This window comes from Neofelis nebulosa, chromosome 8 (assembly GCF_028018385.1).
Source record: "Neofelis nebulosa isolate mNeoNeb1 chromosome 8, mNeoNeb1.pri, whole genome shotgun sequence".
Taxonomy (NCBI): Eukaryota; Metazoa; Chordata; class Mammalia; order Carnivora; family Felidae; genus Neofelis; species Neofelis nebulosa.
The window spans coordinates 113531250-113557568 of record NC_080789.1 but is presented as its reverse complement, the minus strand read 5'-3'; the positions used below and the strand labels follow the sequence as shown (position 1 = coordinate 113557568).

The window sequence follows — 26319 nt, the reverse complement described above, 5'->3', positions numbered from 1 at the left end:
GGCAGAGGGGAGAATAAGTGAAATAGAAGATAAAATTATGGAAAATGATGAAGCTGAGAAAAAGAGAAAAAAATACTGGACCATGAGGGGAGAATTAGAGAACTAAGTGATTCAATGAAATGTAATAATATCCATCTCATAGGAGTTCCAGAAGAAGAAGAAGAAGAGAGAGAGAAAGGGGCAGAAAGTTTACTTGAACAAATTATAGCTGAGAACTTCCCTAATCAGGGGAAGGAACAGACATCCAAATCCAGGAGGCACAGAGAACGCTCTTCAGATATAACAGGACTAGGTCTTCTCCATGGCATATCGTAGTGAAACTGACAAAATACAAAGATAAAGAGAGAATTCTGAAAGCATGTAGGGACAAATGGGCCTTAACCTACAAGGGTAAATACATAAGGATAGTAGCAGACCTATCCACTGAAACTTTGCAGGCCAGAAGGGAGTAGCAGGAAATATTCAATGTGCTGAATAGGAAAAGTATGCAGTCAAGAATCCTTTATCCAGCAAAGGCTGTCATTCAGAATAGAAGGAGAGATAATGGCTTTCCCAGACAGACAATAATTGAAGGAGTTTATCATCACTAAACCAGCCCTGCAAGAGTTCCTAGGGAGGACTCTGTGAGTGGAATGTTGTAAAGACTACAAAGGACCAGAGACATCACCACAAGCATGAAACCTAGAGATAACAGAGTGACACTAAACCCATATCTTTCAGTAATAACACTGAATGTAAATGGATTAAATGCTCTAATCAAAAGACATAGGGTATCTAGGGCACCTTAGTGGCTCAGTCAGTTAAGTGTTTACTTTGGTTCTGGTCATGATCTCATGGGTTCATGAGTTTGAGCTCCACGTTGGGCTCTGTTCTGACAGCTCAGAGCCTAGAGCCTGCTTCAGATTCTGTCTCCCACTCTCTCTGTCCCTCCCCTGTTCACACACCAACACTCTGTTTCTCAAGAATAAATAAAGATAAAAAAAATTTAAAAAACAGGGTATCAGAATGGATAAAAATCCAAGATCCATCTACATGCTGTCTACAAGAGACCGATTTTAGACCTGAGGACACCTTCAGATTGAAAGCAAGGGGATGGAGAACAATCTATCATGCTACTGGAAGTCAAAAGAAAGCTGGAGTAGCCATATTTATATCAGACAAACTAGATTTTAAACTAAAGGTTGTAACCAGAGATGAAGAAGGGCCTTATATCATTGTGGGGTCTATCCATCAAAAAGAGTTAACAATTATAAATGTTTATGCACCCAATTTGGAGGAACCCAAGTATATAAATCAATCACAAACAATCTTATTGATAAGAATATGGTAATTGCAGTTGACTTTAATACTCCACTTAAAGCAATAGACAGATCATTTAGGCAGAAAATCAATGAGGAAACAATGGCCCTGAATGATACACTGGACCAGATGGACTTGACAATATATTTAGGACTTTTCACCCAAAAGCAGCAGAATACACATTCTTCTCGAGTGCACATGGAACATTCTCCAAGATAGATCACATACTGGGTCACAAAACAAACCTCAGTAAATACAACAGAATTGAGATCATACCATGCATATTTTCAGATACAGTGCTATGAAATTTGAAAACCAGAAGAAAAGTTTGGAAAACCTCCAAATGCATGGAGGTTAAAGAACATCCTACTAAAGAATGAATGTGTCAAACAGGCAATTAAAGAAGAAATCAAAAAATATATAGAAGCAGATGAAAATGAAAATACAACACTCCAAACCTTTTGGGATGCAACAAAGGCAGTCCTAAGAGGAAAATACATCGCAATCCAGCCTATCTCAAGAAACAAGAAAAATCCCAAATACAAAATCTGACAGCACACCTAAAGGAACTAGAAGCAGAGCAGCAAAGAAACCCCAATGCCAGCAGAAGAAGATAAATAATAAAGATCAGAGCAGAAATACACAATATAGAATCTAAAAAAACAGTAGAACAGATTGATGGATCCAAGAGCTGTTTTTTTTGAAAAAATAAACAAAATTGATAACCCCCTAGCCAGCTTCTCAAAAAGAAAAGAGAGAGATCCCAAACAGATAAAATCATGAATGACAAAGGACAGATGACAACCAACAACACAGAAATACAAATAATTATTGGAATACTATGAAAAATTATATACCTATAAACTGGACAACCTGGAAGAAATGGACAAATTCCTAGACCCACACACACTACCGAAACTCAAACAGGAAGACAAAATTTGAACAGACCCTTAACCAGCAAAGAAATTGAATCAGTTATCAAAAATCTCCCAACAAATAAGAGCCCTGAGCCAGATGGCTTGCCAGAATTCTACCAGACATTTAAAGCAGAGTTAATACCTTTCCTTTTCAAGCTGTTCCAAAAAATAGAAATGGAAGGAAAGCTTCCAGACTCATTCTATGATTACCTTGATTCCCAAACCAGAGACTCCACTAAAAGGAGAATTACAGGCCAATATCCCTGATGAACATGGGTGCAAAAATTCTCAACAAGATACTAGCAAATCGATTTCAACAGTATATTAAAAGAATTATTCACCACAATCAAATGGGATTCATTCCTGGGCTGCAGGGCTGGTTCAATATTTGCAAATCAATCAATGTGATACATCACATTAATAGAAGAAAGGATAAGAACCAAATGATCCTATCAATAGATGCAGAAAAAACATTTGACAAAATACAACATCCTTTCTTTATAAAAACCCTCAAAAAGTTGGGATAGAAGGAATATACCTTAACATCATAAAAGTCATGTATGAAAAGCCCACAGCTAACATCATCCTCAATGGGGAAAAACTGAGAGCTTTCTCCCAGAGATCAGGAACATGACAGGGATGTCCAGTCTCACCACTGTTGTTTAACATAGTGTTGGAAGTCCTAACCTCAGCAATCAGACAACAAATTGAAATAAAAGACATCCAAATTGGCAAAAAGAAGTCAAATTTTCCCTTTTGGCAGATGACATGATACTCTACATGGGGAACGCAAAAAACTCCATGAAAAATATGCTAGAACTCATACATGAATTCAGCAAAGTTGCAAGATATAAAATCAATGTACAGAAATAGGTTGTATTTTTATACACCAATAATGAAGCAACTGAAAGAGAAATCAAGAAATCAATTCCATTTACAATTTCACCAAGAACCATAAAATACCTAGAAATAAACCTAACCAAAGAGGTAAAAGATCTGTATGCTGAAAACTGTAGAAAACCTATGAAAGAAATTGAAGAAGACACAAAGAAATGGAAAAACATTCCATGCTCATGGATTGGAAGAACAAATATTGCTAAAATGTCAATACTACCCAAAGCAATCTACATGTTCAATGCAATCCCTATCAAAATTGCACCAGCATTCTTCTCAAAACTAGAACCAACAATCCTAAAATTTGTATGGAACCAGAAAAGACCCCAAAAAGCCAAAGTAATGTTGAAAAAGAAAAAGCGGGGAGGCATCATAATCCCAGACTTTAGTCTGTACTACAAAGCTGTAAGCATCAAGACAGTATGGTATTAGCACAAAAACAGACACATAGACCAAAGGAATAGAATAGAGAATCCAGAAATGGACCCACAAATGTATGGCCAACTCATCTTTGACAAAGTAGGAAAGGGTATCCAATGGGAAAAAGACAGTTTCTCTAGCAAATGATGCTGGGAGAACTGGACAGCAACATGCAGAAGAATGAAACTAGACCACTTTCTTACACCATACACAAAAATAAACTAAAATGGATGAAAGACCTAAATGTGAGTCAGGAAACCATCCAAACCCTTGAGGAGAAAACAGGCAACAGCATCTTTGACCTCAGCCACAGGAATTTCTTGCTTGACACGTCTCTAAAGGCAAGGGAAATAAAAGCAAAATGAGCTATTGGGACCTTATGAAGATAAAACCTTCTGCATTGTAAAGGAAACAACAAAACTAAAAGGCAACCAACGGAATGGGAGAAGATATTTGCAAATGACACATTGGATAAAGAGTTAGTATCTAAAATCTATAAAGAACTTACCAACTCAACACCTGAAAAACAAATAATCCAGTGAAGAAATGGGCAGAAGACATGAATAGACACTTTTCCAAAGAAGACATCCAGATGGCCAACAGACACATGAAAAGATGCTTAACATCATTCATCATCAGGAAAATACAAATCAAAATCACACTGAGATACAATCTCACACCGGTCAGAGTGGCTAAAATTAGCAACTCAGGAAACAACACATACTGGTGAGGATGTGGAGAAATGGGAACCCTCTTGCAATGTTGGTGGGAATACAAACTGGTGCAGCTGCTCTGGAAAATAGTGTGGAGGTTCCTCAAAAAATTAAAAATAGAACTACCCTACAACCCAGCAATCCACTACTAGAATTTATCCAGAGGATACAGGAGTGCTGATGCATAGGGGCATGTGTACCCCAATGTTTAAAGCAGCATTTTCAACAATAGCCAAATTATGGAAACTGATGAATTGATAAAGAAGATGTGGTTTATATGTAAAATGAAATACTACTTTGCAATGAGAAATAATGAAATCCTGACACTTGCAGCAATGTGGATGGAACCGGAGGGTATTATGCTAAGTGAATTAAGCCAGTCAGACAAAGACAGATACCGTATATTTCCACTCATATGTAGAACTTGAGAAACTTAACAGAAGACCATGGGAAAAAGGGAAGGGGAAAAATAGTTTCAAACAGAGAGGAAGGCAAACCATAAGAGACTCTTAAATACAGAGAACAAACCACATTGATGGAGGGGCAGGGGAGGGGAGAAAATGGGTGTTGGGCATTGAGGAGGGCACTTGTTGGGATGAGCACTGGGTGAATCCAATAATTTATTACGCCCTTTTGATGAATTGACCATTTGGTATTAATGAAATAGTAGTTCATATGTCTGTGGTAATATTTCTCATCCTGTAGTCTGCTTTGTCTGATATTGATATAGTTACTCTAGTTTTCTTATGATTAGTGTTGTCATAATATCTTTTCTACTTAACCTATTTATATCTTTCTATTTGAAATGTGTTTCATATAGACAAACCTTTTTTTTTTTATTTTCAGTCTGGTGATAACTGCCTTTAGTTGGAGTGTTTTGAATGTATGCATTTAGTATAATAATTAACAAGTTTGGGTATAAGATTGCCATTTTTTGGGGGATCTGTTCCCACATCTTGCCCTGACTTAATTTACTTGAATCATTTTTTAGTATATCATTTTGTCTCCACTACTGGTTTATTATCTATAATCTCATTTTATTAAACAAATTTTTAAATTAATATCTTAGAAATAAACAGTAGAAAGTTTGTCTTTTTTTTTTTGCCAGGTAGTTTTGTGTAACGTGTAACATGAAAATTGCAATTACTATAATGGAATAAAAAATGTGATTTCTTTTTATATACTTAAATCTCATATTCTAAAATGTTAAATTTCTTTTTATGACATTCTAATTTTAAATAGTCCTTAAATACCAAGAATATACAAATATATCTCCCAACTTAAAAGAATAAAAAGGTATGTCTAAATTATTATTAATTAGTTCAGATTCATTATACTTTAACAACCACAGTGGAAAATAGTATGGAGGTTCCTCAAAAAGTTAGAAATACCATTTGATCCAATAATTCTACTACAGAATATTTATTCTGTGTTTATTCAATATTCTACTAAAGACAATGAAAATACTAAGTTGAAAATATATCTTCAACCGTATGTTTATTGCAGCATTATTTACAATCACCAAGGTATCAAAGCAGTCCCAAGTGTCCATCAATAGATGAATTGGTAAAGATGATGTAGTATGTACACAGTGGAATATTACTTAGCCATAAAAAAGAGTGAGATCTTGCCATTTTTGGCAATACAGATAGACCTAGAAGATACTGTGTTAAGTAAAATAAGTCAGACAGAGAAAGACAAATGTCATATGATTTCACTATATGTGGAATCTGAAAAACCAAATAAAGAAACAGCAGAATTGGATCTATAAATACAGAGAACAAACTGATTGCCAGAGGGGAGGAGGTAGAGGATGGGCAAGATGGGTGAAAGGGAGTAGGAGATATAGGCTTCTAATTATGGAATCAATAAAATCATGGGAATTAAAGGTACAACATAGGGAATATAATCAGTGGTATTGTAATAGTATTGCATGGTGATCGATGGTAGCTACATTTGTGTAGCATTACTTACAGAGTTGTTGAATCACTATGTATACCTGATACTAATATAACATTGTGTGTCAAATATACTCAAAAAAATTAAAAAGAAAGTAACTATGTAATTAAATATAAAATACAAAAAATAACACAGTTTTGGTTTTTGAATCCTCTTTTTTCATATAATATAAAAGACAAAAAACATAAATCATTTATAAATCTATGTTAATGAGCACACAATGTGTAAAAGCCTACTTCATGACAATAAAAGGGGAGGGTGAAGCTGTATAGGAACAGAGATGTATAATTTTAAATTTAAGTTAGCACTAATTCACACTATAAAAGTTTATGATACTCATTGTAACCCTAAGGTAACTACTAATAAATAATTTTAAAATATACAAAAAAGGCAAATGAGAAAGGCACCAAAACAGTATATTACAAAAAAATTAAACTAAACAAAAGGAATTAATAGAGGAACTGAGTTTCTTAAAAAGTATGATATACAGAAAAATAGCAAACCGACAGAAATAAATCCTTCTGGGTAGGTAGTTACATTAAATATAGATTAAATTCTGCATTCAAAAATCAGATTGGCATTTCTATTTTTAACTTGTTTCAGGAGTGTCTATACTGTTTTCCACAATAGTTTCGCCAACTTACAATACCACCAACAGTGCACAAGAGTTTTCTTTTCTTCATATCCTTTCCAACATTCATTATTTCTTTCTCTTTTTTATACCAGTCATTCTGACAGCTGTGAAGTTATTGTTGTGGTTTTGATTTGCATTTCCCTGATGATTAGTGATATTGAGCATCTTTTCATGTGTCTATTGGCTATCTGTATGTCATCTTTGGAAAAATGTCTATTCAGTCTGCCCATTTTTTTTTTTTTTTTAAATTTTTTTTTCAACGTTTTTTATTTATTTTTGGGACAGAGAGAGACAGAGCATGAACGGGGGAGGGGCAGAGAGAGAGGGAGACACAGACTCGGAAACAGGCTCCAGGCTCCGAGCCATCAGCCCAGAGCCTGACGCGGGGCTCGAACTCACAGACCGCGAGATCGTGACCTGGCTGAAGTCGGACGCTTAACCGACTGCGCCACCCAGGCGCCCCGAGTCTGCCCATTTTTTAAATTGGATTGTGTTTTTCTCCTCCTCCTCTTCTTCCTCCTCTACTTCCTCCTCCTCCTCCTTTACTTCCTACTCCTTCTCCTTCTTTTTCTCCTCTTTCTCCTCCCCTCCTCCTCCCCCTTCCTCCTCCTCCTCCTCTTCCTCCTCCCCTCCTCTTCCCCCTTCACAGCTTCTTCCTTCTTCTTTTTGGTTTTGAGTTGTATAAATTCTTTGATATTTTGGATATTAACCCCTTATCAGATATATCATTTGCAAATGTATTCTCCCATTCAGTAGATTGTCTGTTTGTTTTTAGATGGTTCATTTGCTGTGAAAAAGCTTTTTATTTGGTTGTTATCTTAATAGTTTATTTTTGCTTTCATTTCCTTTTCCTTAGCAGACCTAGCTAGAAAAATGTTGCTATCATTGGTGTCAAAAAAATTAAAAAAAATTACTGTCTGCATTCTCTTCTAGAATTTTTATGGTTTCAGGTCTCACATTTAGGTCTTTAATTCATTTTAGCTTATTTGCATGTATTATGTAAAAAATTGATCCAGTTTCATCCATCCATTCATTTGTTTTAATTTACATCCAAGTTAGTTAGCATATAGTACAATAGTGACTTCAGGAGTGGAATCCATTGATTCATCCCCTACATATAACACCCAGTGCTCATCCCAACAGGTGTCCTCCTTAATGCCCCTTGCCCATTTAGCCCATCCCCCTACACACAACCCATCCGGCAGCTCTCAGTTTGTTCTCTAAATTAAGAGCATCTTATGTTTTGTCCCCCTTCCTGCTTTTATATTATTTTTGCTTCCATTCCCTTATGTTCATCTGTTTTGTATCTTAAATTCCACATATGAGTGAAGTCATATGATATTTGTCTTTCTCTGACTAATTTTGCTTAGCATAATACACTCTAGCTTCATCCACATTGTTGCAAATGGCAAGATTTCATTCTTTTTGATTGCCAATACTGCCATTGTGTGTATGTGTGTGTGTCTAAATCTCTTTCATACATATATGTATGTATGTATACACACACACACATACACACCACACCTTCTTTATCCTTTATCCCTTCATCCGTCAATTGACATTTGGGCTCTTTCCATATACTTTGGCTATTGTCAATAGCACTTCTATTAAACATTGGGGTCCATGTGCCCCTTTGAAACAACATACCTGTATCCTCTGGATAAATACCTAGTGGTGCAATTGCTGGGTTGTAGGGTAGTTCTATTTCTAGTTTTCTGAGGAACCTCCATACTGTTCTCCAGAGTGACTGCACCAGTATGCAACCCCACCAGCAGTGAAAAAGCGTTCCTCTTTCTCTGCAACCTTGCCAACATCTATTGTTGCCTGAGTTGTTAATGTTAGCCATTCTGACAGGTATGAGGTGGTATCTCATTGTGGTTTTGATTTGTATTTCCCTGATAACGAGTGACATTGAGAATTTTTTCATATGTCTGTTGGACATCTGGATGTCTTCTTTGGAAAAGTGTCTATTCATGTCTTTTAGCTTTTTCTTCACTGGATTATTTGTTTTCTGGCTGTTAAGTTTGATAAGTTCTTTATAGATTTTGGATACTAATCCTTTATCTGATAAGTCTTTGCAAATATCTTCTCCCATTTCATCAGTTACCTTTTAGTTTTTCTGATTGTTTCCTTCTCCATGCAGAAGATTTTTATTTTGATGAGGTCCCAATTGTTCATTTTTGCTTTTGTTTCCCTTGCCTCTAGAGACATGTTGAGTAAGAAGTTGCTGTGGCTGAAGTCAAAGAAGTTTTTGCCTGCTTTATCCCCTAGGATTTTGATGGCTTCCTGACTTATGTTTAGGTCTTTCATCCATTTTGAGTTTATTTTTGTGTATGGTGTAAGAAAGTAGTCTAGGTTCAATCTTCTGCATGTAGCTGTCCAGTTTTCCCAACACCATTTGCTGAAGAGACTGTCTTTATTCCATTGGATATTCTTTCCTGCCTTGTCACAAATTAGTTGGCCATACATTTGTGTGTATATTTCTGGGTTCTCTATTCTATTTCTTTGGTCTATGTGTCTGTTTTTGTGCCAATATCATCCTGTCTTGATTCTTACAGCTTTGTAGTACAGACTAAAGTCTGGGATTGTGATGCCTTCCACTTTGGTTTTCTTTTTCAACATTACTTTGGCTTTTTGGGGTCTTTTTTAGTTTCATACAAATTTTAGCATTGTTCATTCTAGCTTTGAGAAGAATGCTGGTGCAATTTTGATAGGGATTGCATTGAACGTGTAGATTGCTTTGGGTAGTATTGACATTTTAGCAATATTTGAATGACAGCCTAGCTGGATACAGAATTCTTGGCTGTATATTTTTCCAGTTCAGCATGTTGAATATATCCTGCCACGCCTTTCTGGCCTGCCAAGTTTCTGTGGATGGGTCTGTTATGAACCTGGTCTGTCTTCCCTTATAGGTTAAGTACTTTTTTTCCATTGCTGCTTTCATAAATCTTTCCTTTTCTATGTATTTTGTGAATTTGATTATGATATGCCTTGTTTATGGTCAGTTTCTGTTGAAGCACAGGAGTTCTCTGTGCTTTCTTGGTTTTGATGTCTGTGTCTTTCCCTAGGTTAGTTAGAAATGGCTTCCACTGTGATTTGCTCACATAGACCTTGTACCCCTTTTTCTCTCTCTGTATCTTCTGGGACTCCTATGATTTTAATGTTATTCCTTTTTAATGAGTCACTGGGTTCTCTGATTCTTATGTCGTGCTGTTTTGCCTTAGTTTTCCTCTTTTTTTCTGTTTCATTATTCTCCATAATTTCACCTTCTATATTGGTGATTCATGGCTCTGCTTCATCCATCCTTGCTGCCATGACATCCATTCAAGATTGCATCTCAGTTTTACTATTTTTAATTTTGTCCTGACTAGATTTTACCCCTTTTTCTCTGCAGAAAGGGATTCTATGCTTTTTCAACCCCAGTTAGTATTCTTATTATTGTGATTCTAAATTCTAGTTCAGACATCTTCCTTATATCTGTGTTGATTAAGTCCCTGGCTGTCCTTTCTTCCTGTTCTTTCTTTTGGGATGAATTCCTTCATTTGGTCATTTTTGGAGGAAGAAAAAGAATTAATAACATAAAAATTTAAATTAAAAAATTAAAAACAACATAAACAGTTAAATAAAGGAAGCTAGATCCTAGTGTGTTTTCATCTGGTTATTGAAAGAAGCTTGATAGAATAGAGGAAAAAGGGAAAGAAAGAAAAGTAAGGAAATGTTTAAAAATTTTAGAAAAGTATATAATAGAATAAAATGAAATGAAGAAAGTAAAATAGAATAAAACATTTCCAAAAATAAAAAAATATAGTAAAAATTAAAAAAATTAAAAAGCAGAAAATAAAAATAATTTTTTTCTTTTTCTGTATCCAAGAATAAGAAAAGAAAAATAAATGAAACAAACAAAAAAAAGAAAACAGAATAAAGAAGTAATGAATAGATGGAGCAGCAAACAGAATGAAATCCCAATAAAATTACATCCAGTTTCCCCTAGAAGTCTAACTATGAAGCACTTTATAGTTCGTACACTAAGCAGGCAGACAGACTTGTGCTCTAGGGCCTGAGCTTGGTTGGCACAGTTGGATGAGGCTTGGTGTAATGGCTCTGTTCTCCCACTATGTGGCTCTGCTTAGGTGACTGGGGTGGATTGGTGTGGCATGCATGCATGGGAGAGGTTTAATTGATGTCACCCAGCTTCCCAGTCTCTGGTGTCAGAACTCTGTGTTCTCAACAACCAGTCATCAAGTACCCCTCCTTTGTCTCCAGCTTCCATCCACTTCCTGTTTCTACACTGTACATATCCAAACTGTCAGCCTGCCAGGTGACACCTTCCTCATGAATTATATCTCATATGGGGCTGTGTTTCCATACCCTTCACTTCTGAGAGCCCTGCAGCATCAACTCTGACCCTCTAGGGGACGCCCTTGCTGGGCAATGGCTGGCTGCCGGCTTGCCCCTGGGAACTTTTGTGTGGTCATGCTTTTGCAGTGGTTCAGAGATTGTGGATGGTGCCTACTTGCCCCAGAAAAAGTTCCTGTGATTGCATGGCAGCAGAGGTTCAGAGATTATGGCAAATGCAACACACAGCCAGTGCCAGGTTTCATCTGAAGCACCCTGGTGTCTTTGTTCCAATACCAGCAAACATGGCTGTTCTCTGGGGTCCACTGGGACCTTTGCCTGTAGGGAGGCTCTGTGGCTTCTACCAAATTCCCTCCTGGCAGGGGAACCACTTCTCCCCATGTGGGCTGTAGACCCCTCGGACCTCACTGTCTGCTCCTGAGGATTCACCCTTCCCACCAGAGCTCCATCAGGTATTAAGCTGTGGAGTTTTTTCCAGACTCTGTGCTCCTCTGTTTATAGAGTGCTAATGGTATTGAAACCATCTCCTTTTTCCTTTCTCCCTTTCTTGTTCAGTCACTTGTGGGTATTTCCACTCTTTCTCTTTCTCTCCAGCTACTTTTGGGGGAGTGCTTTTCCTGCACTCTCCCCCCTTTTCTGTTTCCTCTATCTGCAAAAACAGCTCCCTATCCTCTGTGGCTTCTCTCTCCCCCAGTTCACCTCTCTGCTGTGTACCTATTGAATTCTGTGGCTCAAGTTATGCAGATTGTTGTGTTAATCCTCAGATCAATTTTCTAGCTGTGCAAAATTCAGTTTCATTCTTTTGCATACAGCTCTCCAGTCTTCCTAGCACCATTTATTGAAGAGAGTGTCTTTCCCTATTGTATATTCTTGCCTTCTTTGTTGTGGATTATTTGACCATATAAGCAGGGTTTATTTGTGGATTTTCTATTTTGTTCCATTGATCTATGAGTCTATTTTTGTGCCAGTATCATACTGTTTTCATTACTACAGCTCTGTAGTGTATCTTTTTTTTTTTTGTTTTTTTTTTTAGAGAGAGAGAGAGAATGCAAGCAGTGAGAAGGGCACAGTGGGGGCGGGCGGGGGAGAAAGAGAGAGAGAGAGAGAGAGAGAGAGAGAAAGAGAGAGAGAGAGAGAGAGAGAATCTCAAGCAGGTTCCATACTCAGCATGGATTCTGATGTGGGACTCGATCCCACAACACTGAGATCATCACTGAGCAGAAATTAAGAGTTTGAGCAGAAATTAAGTTAGATGGTCAACCAACTGAGCTACCCAGCTGCCCCACTTTGTAGTGTATCATGAAATCTGGACTTCTGATACCTCCAGCTTTGTTTTTCTTTTTCAAGATTGCATTGGCTATTTGCAGTCTTTGTGGTTCTATATAAATTTTGGGATTATTTATTCTAGTTTTGTGAAAATGCTAGTATGTTAGTATTTTGATAGGGATTGCGTTGACTCTGCAGATTGCTTTGGGTAGTATGGACATTTTAAGAATATTAAATCTTTCAATCCATTAGCATGGAATATCTTTACATTTGTTTGTGTCATCTTCCATTTCTTTCATAAGTGTTTTATAGTTTTCAGAGTACATGTCTTTCACCACCTTTGTTAAATTTATTCCTAGGTATTTAGTTTTTGTTTTGGTATAATTGTAAGTTCTCTTAACTTCTCCTTCTGCTAATTTCTATAAGTTTATAGAAATGAAACAGATTTCTGAGTATTATTTTTATACACTACAATGTTACTGAATTAATTTCTTATTTCTAATAGTTCTAATAGTTTAGAGTTTTCTGTGTGTATTATTATGCCATATGGAAATAATGACAGTTTAACATCTTCCTTGCCAAAATGGATGCCTTGCATTTTTTTTTTCTTGCCTGATTGCTATAGCTAACACTTCTTTCTATGTTGAACAATAGTGGTGAGAGTAGACATCCTATTTTGTTCCTGACCTTAAGGGAAAAGCTCCAAATTTTTCCTCATTGAGTATGATGTTAGCCATTTAAAAAATGTTAATATCTATTTATTTTGAGAGTGGAGAGGGGCAGAGAGGAGAGAGAGAATCCCAAACAGGCTCCATGCCTGATGCGGGGCTCAATCTCACAAACTGTGAGGTCATGATCTGAGCCAAAATCAAGAGTTGGTTGCTTAACTGACTGAGCCACTCAGGTTCCCCGGCCCTGTTTTTTTTTTTCCCTTTTCTTTTTCCTTTTTTTTTAACTATATGGCCTTTGTTATGTTGATGTATGTTTCTTCTAAACCCACTTTATTGAGAGTTTATCATCAATGGCTGTTGATTTTTGTCAGATGCTTTTCCTGCACCTATTGGGATGATCATATGGATTTTAATCCTTCTCTTTTGTTGATATGAAGTTTCACATTGATTTGCAAATTTGAACCATTCTTGCACCCCCAGAATAAATTCCTCTTGATCACAGTGAATGATCCTTTTAATGTATTGTTGAATGTGGTTTGCCTGTATTTTGCTGAGGATTTTTCCATCTATGTTCATCAGAGATATTGACCTATAGTTTTTTTATTTGTGGTGTCCTTGTCTGATTTTGATATTAGAATAATGTTGGCCTTATAAAGTGAATTTGGGAACTTTCCTTTTTTTTTCTATTTTTTGAAATAGTATGAGAATAAGTACTATTCTTTAAGTGCTTGGCAGAATTCACCTATAAATGTGTCTAGTCCTAGACTTTGATTTTTTCGGCAATTTTTTGATTACTGATTCAATTTCATTACTAGTATACTAGTAATTGGCCTTCAGATTTTCTATCTTCCTGATTCAATTTCTAAGAATTTATTTATTTCTTTTAGGTTGTCCAATTTGCTGATGTATAATTTTTCATCGTTTTCTCTTATATTGCATTATATTTCTGTGGTGTAAGCTGTTTATTCTCTTTTGTTTCTGATTTTATTTGAGTTTTTCTTTTTTTTTTTTCCTTGATGAGTCTGGCTAAGGGCTTATCAATTTTGTTATCTTTTTAACGAACCGGCTCTTGGTTTCATTCATTGATCTTTTCCTTTTTAAGAAGTCTTATGTTATTTATTTGTACTCTGATCTTATTATTTTCTTACTTTTAATCTCTTTGGGCTTTGTTTGTTCTTTTCCTAGTTCATTTTAATGTAAGGTTAGATTGCTTTTGAGCTTTTTCTTGTTTCTTGAGGTAGGCCTGTGTTGCTAACTATCTCCCTCTTAATACTGATTTTGCTGTGTCCCAAAGATTTTGGGCAATTGTGTTTTCATTTGTCTCCATATATTTCTACATTTTTCTTTGATTTCTTCATTGACTCATTGGTTGTTTAGTAGCCTGTTGCTTAGCCTTTACATGTTCGTGTTCTTTTCATTGTCTTATGATTGATTTCTAGTTTCATACCACTGTGGTTGAAAAAGATGCATGGTATGATTTCAGTATTTTAAAATTTATTCAGACTTGTTTTGTGTCATATGTTAATATGATGTCTTCTGGAGAATGTTTCATGTGCACTTGAGAAGAATATGTATTTTGTTATTTTGGATGGAATGTTCTTTATATATGTGTTATGTCCAACTAGTCTAATGTGTCATTCAGAGATTCTGTTTCCTTATTGATTTTCTACCTGAATGATCTACCCATTGATGTAAGTGAGATGTTAAAGTCTCCTCCTATTAATGTATTATAATCAGTTTCTCCCTTTATGTCTGTCAATATTTGCTTTACATATTTAGGTGCTCTAATATTGGGTGCATTGATATTTATAATTGTTATATTCTCTTGTTTGATTGTTCTCTTTATTTTATTATTATGTAATGCCCTTTTTGTATTTTATTAGTCTTTGTTTAAAACTATTTTATCTGATGTAAATATTACTTCTTGTTTTGCTTCCATTTTTATGGTTAATATTTTTCCATCACTTCACTTTTAGTCTGCATGTGTCTTTGGGTCTGAGTTGAGTCTTTTATAGGCAACATGTAGATGGTTCTTTTACTTTTTTTAATCCATTATGCCACCCTATGTCTTTGATTGAAGAATTAGGCCATTTATATTTAAAGTAATTATTGATAGGTATGTACTTATTGTCATTTAATTAATTAATTAATTAATTATATTTATTTAATTTTTAAAATTTATTTAATTTTTTTGTAGTTCTCTGCTTCATTCTTCTCTTTCTCTCTTTCTTTGTGATTTATGAGTTTCTCTAGTGTTACATTTGGTTTCTTTCTCTTTTTTTCTGTATCTTTTATAGATTTTGTGTTTGTGGTTAGCATGAAGTTCATATATAACATCTTAAGTACATAACAGTCTCTATTAAGTGGCCAGTCATTTAAGTCAAACACATTCTAAAAAACTTCTTTTTGTTCTTTTTTACTCCCTCCTTTGCAGTTTATGTATATGATGTCATATTTTAAGTTTTTTATCCATAATTTTCTTACACTTAATTATGGCATTATCTTTTCTTAAGTTCTCCTTCATTTTTGAAGTACAGTCTTGCCAGGTATGTAACACTTGGCATATAGTATTCTTTTCTTAATTGCATTTAAAATATGCCATCACGCTACCTTCTGATGTCCATAGTTTCTGAGAAGAAAACAGTTGTTAATCTTATTAAAGATCTCTTGTTCATTTTACTTCATATAAATCCCTACTTACATGTCAAATTTGGGGAGATTTGTTCTTAGGGATTTCTGCTCTGGGAATTTATGATTCTCAGTATCACCTGTCTCTTCCATTTTTGATGCTGTGATTTGCTCTGTGACCTCAATTTTGTGATGGACATAAGATGAATTGTTGATTTTCAGTTCATTCAGCTTTTATTGTTAGAACAGAGTGATTGATATGACTCCTTGCAATCCAGATTGGAAATCAGAAATTTGAACTATTTATTTGAGGGGTGCCTTGGTGGATCAGTTGGTTGAGTGTCCAACTCACCTCAGGTCATGATTGCAGGGTCATGTCAAGCTCCTCTGCCCCTCTCTCCTGCTCGTTCTCTCTCTCTCTCCCTCTAAAATAAACAAAACAATAAAAGTAAACTATCTTGAAGATCTGTATTCTTTGATATATTTCATCTCTCAAGTTTCTGTGCCTTTAGCTTGTGGTCAGGTAGTATATTTGACAAAGATTTTCTTATATGCCTTGAGCCACAAAAAATAAAAGGAGAAAAACATTTTTCCTGTTCCTTTAAGTTTAGATCTGTGTTGGGACCCTCCTTCAAAACTTAGCTAAGCTGTTTACAAATCTTGAGTTAGCCTTCATTTTTTGTTTGCGTTGAGCTAAAGATAAGCCGGAGGTGAAAGTTTAGTGTCACTCAGATATTTTGTGAGCATGAATCCTGGCCAGGGTAAGTATGTGGCTCACTAGATTCCTCTTATATATGGGATCTTTCAAAATCCTTATTTTCCAAAGTTACTGTTGCTATAGCTTTTTCTTCTAGGATTTTGACATGTATGTTATTTGCCACAACTACAATCTTTTTCTACAGGGAGCAGTGGCTTGTTCATTTTCCTTTCAGTGTTTTTGAGTAATTCCCTCCACTCAGCTGTTTGTTTGTTTGTTTTTTGCCATGAGAGAGTTCTGAGCTAGATGAAACAAAGGCAAAAGCTGCAAGTCCTTCAGAGAACCCTCAGAAAGGTCAAAACAGACAAACAAAGTTCCTTGGCAATAGATCTTTGTTTCCTCTAGAACCACATACCCAAATCAGAAATGGAGGTTGTCAACTTTATGACTACCATTGTACTAGGGGAGGGCAAGACTGTTGAAATGTCACAAAGTTCTCCTACAGTGTTTAAGTCACATTTTAATTTATTCAGCATTACTTGGTTCCTGTAAAGCCTTGACTATTTTTCAGAGTTCTGAAAACTTGGTCATGACAGTTTTTGCTCATGTTTTCATGTTTCCATGTAGGATAGGCCCTTTGAGTTCCCTATTCTACCATTTTTGCTGTCATCACTCTCTAAATACCCAAAATAGGTCTTATTTGATGCAAATTTACAACTGATTCTGGATTTTATATAGAAGTTCAATGGATCAAGAATAGACAAATGAGGTCTGAGGAAAAAGAACAAAATGAGACAATTTGCCCTAGCAGATATCAAAACTTGTTATAAAGCTATATTTATTATAATTGTGTACTTTTGGTGCAAGACTAGATAGACCAATGAAATTGAATAAAAACTCAGAAATAGATCCTTTCATATATGGAATATGTTACTAATGACCTCTAGTACAGTACATAATCCCCCATTATCTGTGGATTTGTGGAGGATATGTTCTCAGATCCCCAGTGGGATGCCTACATGGATAGTACATACATACACACACACACACACACATACACATATACATACATCCACACATACATGCTGTGTGTTATGCTATACATGCATACCTATGATAAAGTTAAATTTATAAATTAGGAACAGGAAGAGAGTAACAACAACTATTAATAAATTAGGGCACATAACAATAACAATTATGTGAATGAGGTCTGTAAAAATATCTTATTATACTGTACTTAACCCTTTCTCTTATAATTGAGATAATAAAATATCTACTTAATGAGATGCAGTGAGGTGAATGATATAGGCATTATGACATACTGTAAGACTACTGTTGACTTTCTGATGATATGTCAGAAGCAGGGATATCTGCTTCTGGACAGTGGTTGATCAAAGGTAACTGAAACTGGAAAGTGAAACTGTAGGCAAGGAGAGGATTACTGTATAATAAATGGCTCTGGGATAACGAAAAGACAAAAGTTGATCCCTACTTTATAGTATATATAAAAAAACCATTTTGTGATGAATTAAAGACCTAAATGTAGAAGAAAAAACCAAAAATATTTAGAAACAATATTTAGAGACTGTCTTTATGACCTAGAGAAATGAATAATTACAAGATTATGTCATAAAAAGAAAGCTGGATAAATCCAACTATATTAAAATTAAAACCTCTATTGTATAAAGATTCATAAAGAGATGTACAAGAGAAGGTTCAAATAGGGGAAAGTGCTTAGATAACATATAAGTGACAAGGGATTATCCAGAATATATAAATAACATTTATTTATAAGAAGTATAAGATAAATCAATAGAAAATGCTCAAGGGAAATAAAAAGGCATTTCACACAGAAGGAAATACAAATAGCCTATAAATATATCAAAATATATTCTACCCTTTTAGAAAATTTTAGCAACTAGGGCATGTTGTTTTGGTATGTTAATTTCATAGGAAAAAATAAAATGTTTGTTGGCTTTTAAAGTTTTATAAAACCCTTCCATTGAGTGTACATTTTTTTCTAGTGCTTTTTTCTAGTGCTCTACCTTTTCCCAAATAGTCCTCTTGTTAATACTTATATTAATTTTTCTCCCCTTCATTTATACTTCAGTTTGACTTCTGCCCCCAATGTCCCTTGAACTAGTCCTGTAATGATAGTAATGACTGCTTCCCCCTAACTCCATGGTGTTAAATTCATTGTTCATGACTCTTGACAACTCTGCAAATATAACTCTGTTGAACATTTTGTTCTTCTTGAAATGTTCTTCTCTTGGTTTCAGTGACACACTATGCCTATCTGAATGTTAGTTACAGCTTATTATTTCACTTAAAAAATATTATGCCATCTTTTCATTAGGAAGCTTTTTATTACAGTGGCATTGAGAGCCAGCCCCATTAATAGTTTTTTGAGTAGGGTATTTACTCTGATGGCTAACAGACACATGAAAAGGTACTCACTATCAGTCATCATCAGAGAAATATGAATCAAAACTATGAGATACACCTATCAGAATGGCTAAAATTTAATAACACAGGAAACAACAGACGTTGGCAAAGATGCAGAGAAAGGAAAACCCTCCTACACTGTTGGTGGGAATGCAAACTGATGTAGCCACTCTGGAAACAGTATAGAGGTCCCTCAAAAAGTTAAACATAGAACTACCCCAATATCTAGTGATTGAACTACTAGGTATTTACCCAAAGACTATGAAAATACTAATTCAATGGGATACATGCACCCTGATATTTATGTTATAGCAGCAATATATCAACACTAGCCAAATTATGGAAAGAACCCAAGTGTCCGTTAACTGATGAATGGATAAAGAATTTGTGGTATACACACACAGACACACAGACACACACACACACACACACAATGGGATATTAGCCATCAAAAAAATGAAATCTTGCCATTGGCAATGACATGGATGGAGCTAGAGAGTATTATGCTAAATGAAATGTCAGAGAAAGGTGAATGCCATATGATTTCAGTCATGTGGAATTTCAGAAACAAAACAGATGAACATGGGGGGAGAAAGAGGCAAACCATAAAACAGAGTCAATTATAATTTTTTTAAGTTTATTAATTTTAAGAGAAAGAGAGAAAGAGTGAGAGTGAGCATGAGCAGAGAGAGAGAGGGAGAATGAGAATCCCAGGCAGGATCTATGCTGCCAGTGCAGAGCCTGACGCTGGGCTCAGTCTCATGAGCTGTGTGATCATGACCTGAGCCAAAATCAAAGGTTGTTCTCTTTAACCAACTGAGCCAACCAGGCATCCCAGACTCCTAACTATTGAGAGCAAACTGAGGGTTGCTGGAGAGGAGGTGGGTGCGGTGATGATGGGTTAAATGGATGATGGGTATTAAGGAGGACACTTGTGATGAGCACTGGGTGTTACATGTAAGTGATTAATCACTAAATCTACTCCTGAAACTAATATTGCACAATATGTTAACTAACTGGAATTTAAATAAAAACTTGAAACAAAAGAGTAAGGTATATACTGATTACCTTGCCTATAGTTTTTTCTTACATTTACTTTTCTAAGAATAAATTTTGTTGTTGTTTGTTAGGTTAGAATGTGTGGTGAAATCATTTGGGAGCCTTTGAGTTTCTGAAAACAGTTTCATTTTGGCTTCACACTTAAATGATAAATAAAATTAGAATAGAAGTTTAATATTTTTCCTGGGAACTTTATATACGTTCCTCTACATTTTCATAGAATTTTCGTTTTCTGTTTAGTGTTTGTGTAAAATTGATTTTCCACACTTCTGGTCAGTTTTCATTCTCCACTTTTATCAGTAGTGTTCTAGGTTCATTCAGCATTACTAGAACTGAAGATGTAGGTTTCCTCAGTAGTTGAGAAAGTCTTTGTTCTCTGGGCTTTTAGTGGTTTAAATAATTGTTGGACTCTGGCTGTAATGAATGAGTGAATTGATATATGATGGTTTCCTATCATCTTCTGAGATAGGAAAGGAGGTTTTGAGAACCTTGGAATCTCTTGATAGTGGAAAGAATGAGTTTATTCCAAGGTAGTGTGCCTCAGTGAACATTAGTTTCTAAATCCTTATGCAACTAAAAATATTTCTCTTCAGACATGGATATTTATTTACTTTGGTATTTTTTGTTGAGGATCTCAGCCCTTTTTGCTTAGATTTTTGATTTCTTATTATTTAGCACAGTGATTCTCAAACTTTAGCATGCAATGGAATCAATTGGAGGGCCAGTTAAAACACAAATTGCTGGCCCTACTCCCAGAGTTTTGATTCAGTTGGCTGGGATGAGGCCTAAGAATTTACATTACTAACAAATATGATTGTTTAGGTGATGCTGATGCTCTTGGTTTGGGGACTACACTTTTTGAACTATTGATTTAGTGTTAGTATGGCAAAAAAAATTTTTAGACTAGTCTGATTTTTCACTTAAGTAACTTTTTTTTCCTGCTCTAATGAATGTACTAATTTTTTTTTAACAATGTAATTCAGAACTTTTATCTGGATGTGATAGAATGGGCTTTTGTGTGTGTGTTTCAAATGTAATCATTTGAACATTATATTTTCTAAGTGGTAAATATTGGTATTTAGGATTGTGTGATTCATTTTGGTTATTCAGTTTCTGTCACAGTCTCCCAGACCTGTTGTATGCATTTCCTATTAAAAATATCAAGTAGTAATATAATATTTTGTATCTCAATTTTTAGGCCCTTCAACAGAGCAAGTTTTACTGAAGAGATAATGTTCTTATGATAATGCTTTTCATTATTATACTCTATGCTTTATGAAAAAAATCTCTTCCAAGAGGAATCTTAATTTTATTCCTTATTTATATTAACTAATATATGAAATAAAAAATGTACATTATTTTTAGGTATCATACTATATATCTATAATGGTGGACAGTTTTCTAGAACTGAGTTGTCTATGCATGATGTACTAAAAACTATATCTGTAATTATAAAAATGTTATCTTGGATTGTAGATTTACAGTTTTATTTTAATAATTTGTATATTTTTCTTATTGAAAATTATAGAGAATTAAATAGTTTATCATATCATAACATAGTGAATAATTTTATATTTAAATGTTTTAATTAAAACTTTATTTTCCAGATTTTGGAATCTCTTTTTAAGGTATGTTCAATATATTACAGTTTAAGCCTACTGAAATTATAATACAGAAATATACACTAATGAAGAAGAGGTTTCTAAGTTTTGAGGAAGTAAAAAGAACTCCCAAACTTGCAACTATATAAATTTTAAAATGTTATATTCCAGTTGTATGTTGCATTAGCCCAATTCTGAACCCTAGGATAAATGATGTTTAGTTCATGGCTAATATTTGATAGATGAAGTACACACACACACACACCCACACACACACACACACACACACACACCTGTACCCACCCACATGTTTGAATAACTTGTCAATAAGTATTTCTTTCTTTCTTTCTTTTTTTTTTTTTTAAAGTGGTTTCAGCTACAGGTCAATCAGATGGAGGAGGTAAGTATAACATTTCTTAATTGTGAATTAAATTGATATTTTGTCTCATTTGAAAATCAATTTGAAATTAGTTAAGATTTTTGAATAACTATTGTTTATAATCTTTTGACTTAGGTAGAGAAGGAACAAAAGGTTAGAATAAAATGTTTCTCCTTGATTACACACTACATTCCTGCATGTATCTTGAGATGCTCTGAGTTTGACACATTCTTTCTCTTAAAAATAAATAATGGAAATTTAATTATTCTTTCCTAATTTATGTAAAAGAGTAAGTGACAAGGAAAAACTTATATCAGCTTAAACCTTTCTCCTGTATTTAAAAAACATGTATGATATTATAATATGCTTACTTATACAATTTTATATTGGTTTTATTTAAATTTAATGGTATTTTCATGATTTTGTTTATACTTTAGATTTTCAGATGTTTTATGACCATTTTGAAAACTATCGGTCTCTAACCTTAAGGGTTTTTAATTCCATTTTGGGAAAGACTTTATGCTGTTTTTTTTAAGTTTATTTGTTTATTTTGAAAGAGAGAGGGAGCATGAGTGGAGGAGAGGAAGAGAGAGAGAGAGGAAGAGAGAGAATCCCAAGTAGGCTCCACACTGTCAGTGCAGAGCCAGACGTGGGGCTTGAACCCACGAACTGTCAGATCATGACTTGAGCTGAAGTTGGATGCTTAACCGACTGAGCCACTCAGTCACCCCCAGGAAACTCATTCTTGAACTAAAAATTTCTGACTTATCAATTATTGCTTTAAATACTATTCTGGCCATTCTTTGACTTCATCAAGACTACTGGTTCATTCATTCCTTTACCTTCCTGCAGTATTTTTTAGCTTAGACAGTAGGTACTTAATCACAGTGAATTTTTCTTTTTAGCTTAGACAGTAGGTACTTAATCACAGTGAATTTCTTAACTTCCTAATATTGTTTACCTCTTTCTCTTTTCATTGCATTTGTCTAACAAAACTTAAACTTGAATAAATGCAAATATTTACTTTTTGGGCCTTTAGCTTAGTTGTAAAACAATGATGAAGAAAGTGACATGATTATTCAGACATAATTATTTTGAATATTGCCTGGCAATTCTATTGCATTTCTGAAATGAATTTCAATCTTTTCAGCCATCATCTCAAACCTATATTCCCTCAGTCCCATTTTCATTTACACTCTCAATGAGTCACTTGAAATGCCTGATATATAAGCCATGGTTAGAACTCCTAAATTACCAAACAGCTTATTTAAATCCATGCTCATTCACTCCTCCTTTCTTCTTATTAAACAAATATTGTTCCTCTTCTTACATAAGACTCATTCTTTTACTTGTTTTGGATCTTATCTTAAGAAATTGATTAATCATTCTCACATATTAAACTTTTCCTAATCAATTGTGTTCTTCCTTTCAGGTTTTAAATATACTCATGTCTAATTTGATGCCACATTCCCTCCAATTACTGGCCTATTTCTTTTTTGCCCTTCATAACCAATCTTTAAAAAAAATTGTATGCAAATTTACTCATAAGGGAAATAGTTATTACATTACTGTTGGGTGACTCAGTTGGTTAAGCATCTGACTTCGTCTCAGGTCATGATCTCATGGTTCATGGGTTTGAGCCCCATGTTGGGCTCTGTGCTGACAGCTCAGAGCCTTGAGCCTGCTTTGGGTTCTGTGTCTCCCTCTCTCTGCCCCTTCCCTGCTCACGCTCTGTCTCTCTCTCTCTCTCTGTCAAGAATAAATAAACATTAAAAAAATTATTGTTTTTTTTTAAATAAAGGCAAAATCAAAGATTTATAAAAGTGAGGAGAGGAAAAGCCTTGAAGATAGTTGAGGGACAATAAAACTAGTTGAGTCTTTTATAAAAAAAATTATTAGCTGATAAATTGGCATCTAGTGAAGAGGTTAATCTGGATGTTCTCTCCTTGAAAGAGCCAACTAGGGCTATCAAAAATAATTGGAGTTTTTGTGGATTTTCTATAAAAACTTAACAAACAGTTTAGCTGAGGGCCATACTTTGAAACTTCAGAGCTCATTTTTTGGCATCAATTTATTATATATACTCTTTTCTTCCAAAGCATTTCTCAGCCTACCCTGATTAGATTCTCTCTCCATAATAAAGAAAACATTCTGTTTGGTTCTATGAAACTTTTATATTGTCAAATTCAATAGGAATTTTCTTTACCTTAGCTATACTTGACATTGTCAATCATTTCGTCATTTTTAAAACACTATTTCTTTGACTTTTGTGAATTACGCTTTCTTGGCTACTGTTTTACCTCTTTAGCTGTTTCCTTTTTAGAACCACCTTTATTTTATAACCAATAAATATTTGAGCGCCTTGAGATTTAATTCTATATCCTCCTTTTCTTTTCTTTACTTTAAACTTACCCCCTAGGCAACCACAACTGTTTTTCAATTTAAGTGTTACATTTATACTGGTAATTTAGAAATGTACACTTCTTGCTCAAAATCATCCTCTGAACTCCAGATGGGTATATAATTGCCTACTAGACTATTTCACCTCACACCCAATGAATCAAAACCAATAATTTTTTTACCCTTAAACTTACACTTCTTCCAGTGTTCCCTGTCTCAGTGAATGGTAGTAATATCTATCCAGTTGGGTAAAACAGAAATGTGGCGATTAACCTTGACAACTTGATTTCTTAATATTCAATACATTCCTGAGTCCTTTTGATTTTATGTCCTAAATAGCTTTCATATATGTTGATCTTTCTCTGTATCTACTATTTACACTTTAGTGCCAGTTACCATCATTTCCAGTATTTCTCAAATCCTGGTGTATGCATTCATATTCACAAGGAGGAACCTTTAGTATAGAACTAAACTTCTGATCTAGAATTCCAAATCTTTCAGTTTTTAAATCCATAATTAATTATTATGAATAATTACTAAATTTGGTGTGTATTAGATACATTGCCAATGTGTTTGTATTATCTTATGACTTTTGATGAATGGTTTCTTAAATATGTTTGATGGATCATGTTTAAGTATTACCCAAGATACCTGTTCCAAATGCCCATTTCAGAACTCCATGTCAGAGTTCCTGAATTAAAGTTCTTTTTGTATGTGTATAGGTTAGCAATATGCCTTTTTAATAGGAATTCTTTAAAAAATTTTTTTATTCTTTATTTTTGAGAGAGAGACAGTGAGACAGAGTGCGAGTGGGGGAGGAACAGAGAGAGGGAGACACAGAATCCAAAGCGGGATCCAGGCTCTGAGCTGTCAGCACAGAGCCTGACGTGGGGCTCGAACTCATAAACCACAAGATCATGACCTGAGCCAAAGTTGGATGCTCAACTGACTGAGCAACCCAGGCGCCCCTTAATAGGATTTCTTAGAGGATTATTATGTATACTAACATTTGAGAATCTTGGAATAATCTTGTTTTTATTGCTGACACATTTTATTGATAGTACATGCTGGTGAGGCTAATGCCTGCGGTCATGTTACATCAACAGAGATACATGTTGAAGCCTTCAGAATGTGTGGTGAGCTGCACTAGAGAAATGTAGGATTAGCACATAGGCTATGTGGTTCTGCTGGAACCTGTGCCAAGTAGGTGTCTTTGATGAAATCTTGTAGCTGATAATCTCATTGTCTATTCCATATTCCTTTAGTTCTGTGATATCATCTCTTCTCCCAGAAAGGACTCATGTTTAAATTGAATTCTTAACAGGAAATGCAATGTATCAGTTAGGGTCTAATCAAAAGATAAAAACTACACTGTAATTTGAATAGGGAAAGTTCAATATAAAGAATTACTAATATAGGAGAATCCCTACCAAGAGGTAAAGGCAACTCTAAAGAATATAGGGATAGAAGATATAAGGAACAGCCTCTATTGATAGGATGGAAGCAAAGTACTTAAAGAAGGAACAAATCTTAATACCCCCATCCTTACCCTGTCCCTAACCCAGGGCTAAGGTCCAGAACTTGTGAAGAAGGAGCAGCTGTCATCACTGAGTTTTCTGGGGTGCCATAGTGGTGGAACCAGGACTTACTGGGAAGCTGGTCATAAGGGTGATACATTGGGAAGCCATCCTCTCTGGTACTGGGGAAAGCCATCTTCTGGAGAGGTGCTGTTCCTTTTGCTGTCTCCAAGGGTGGTATGCTGGAAAGATTCCTGAAGGGGTTTCTGCACTGGTAGATTTTGTAAGAAGTTCTAGGAGAAGCTGCCTGAGGGAATGAGCCATGCCAGGGACCTTGTGAGGAAGACACCTATGGGGTGGTGCTATTGTAACTTTTTGGAGGTGAGCTCTACTAGGTATACTATGCAGTGCCCTAGGATTAAGCAGAGAGAGATGACAGAACTAGGAACAAACCTGCTTCTTTT

General features: G+C 35.0%; 1 protein-coding gene across 7 annotated transcripts in view; it reads left to right on the top strand.

Moving 5' to 3' along the window:
- LOC131483416 (coiled-coil domain-containing protein 7-like) overlaps nucleotides 1–26319 on the top strand; it is a 282146-nt gene that overhangs the window by 22082 nt on the left and 233745 nt on the right. For 6 of the 7 annotated variants that reach the window (XR_009247654.1, XR_009247648.1, XR_009247651.1 and 3 more), the window contains exons 5-6: nucleotides 21566–21586; nucleotides 21927–21959. The exons of the other annotated variant lie outside the window; for it this stretch is intronic. Coding sequence is in view for 1 of the 6 variants with exons in the window: in XM_058681527.1 (XP_058537510.1) it covers nucleotides 21566–21586; nucleotides 21927–21959 (54 nt within the window). In the remaining 5 variants the exon portion in view is untranslated. The remainder of the gene's footprint in view (nucleotides 1–21565; nucleotides 21587–21926; nucleotides 21960–26319) is intronic. 7 annotated transcript variants of the gene reach the window in all.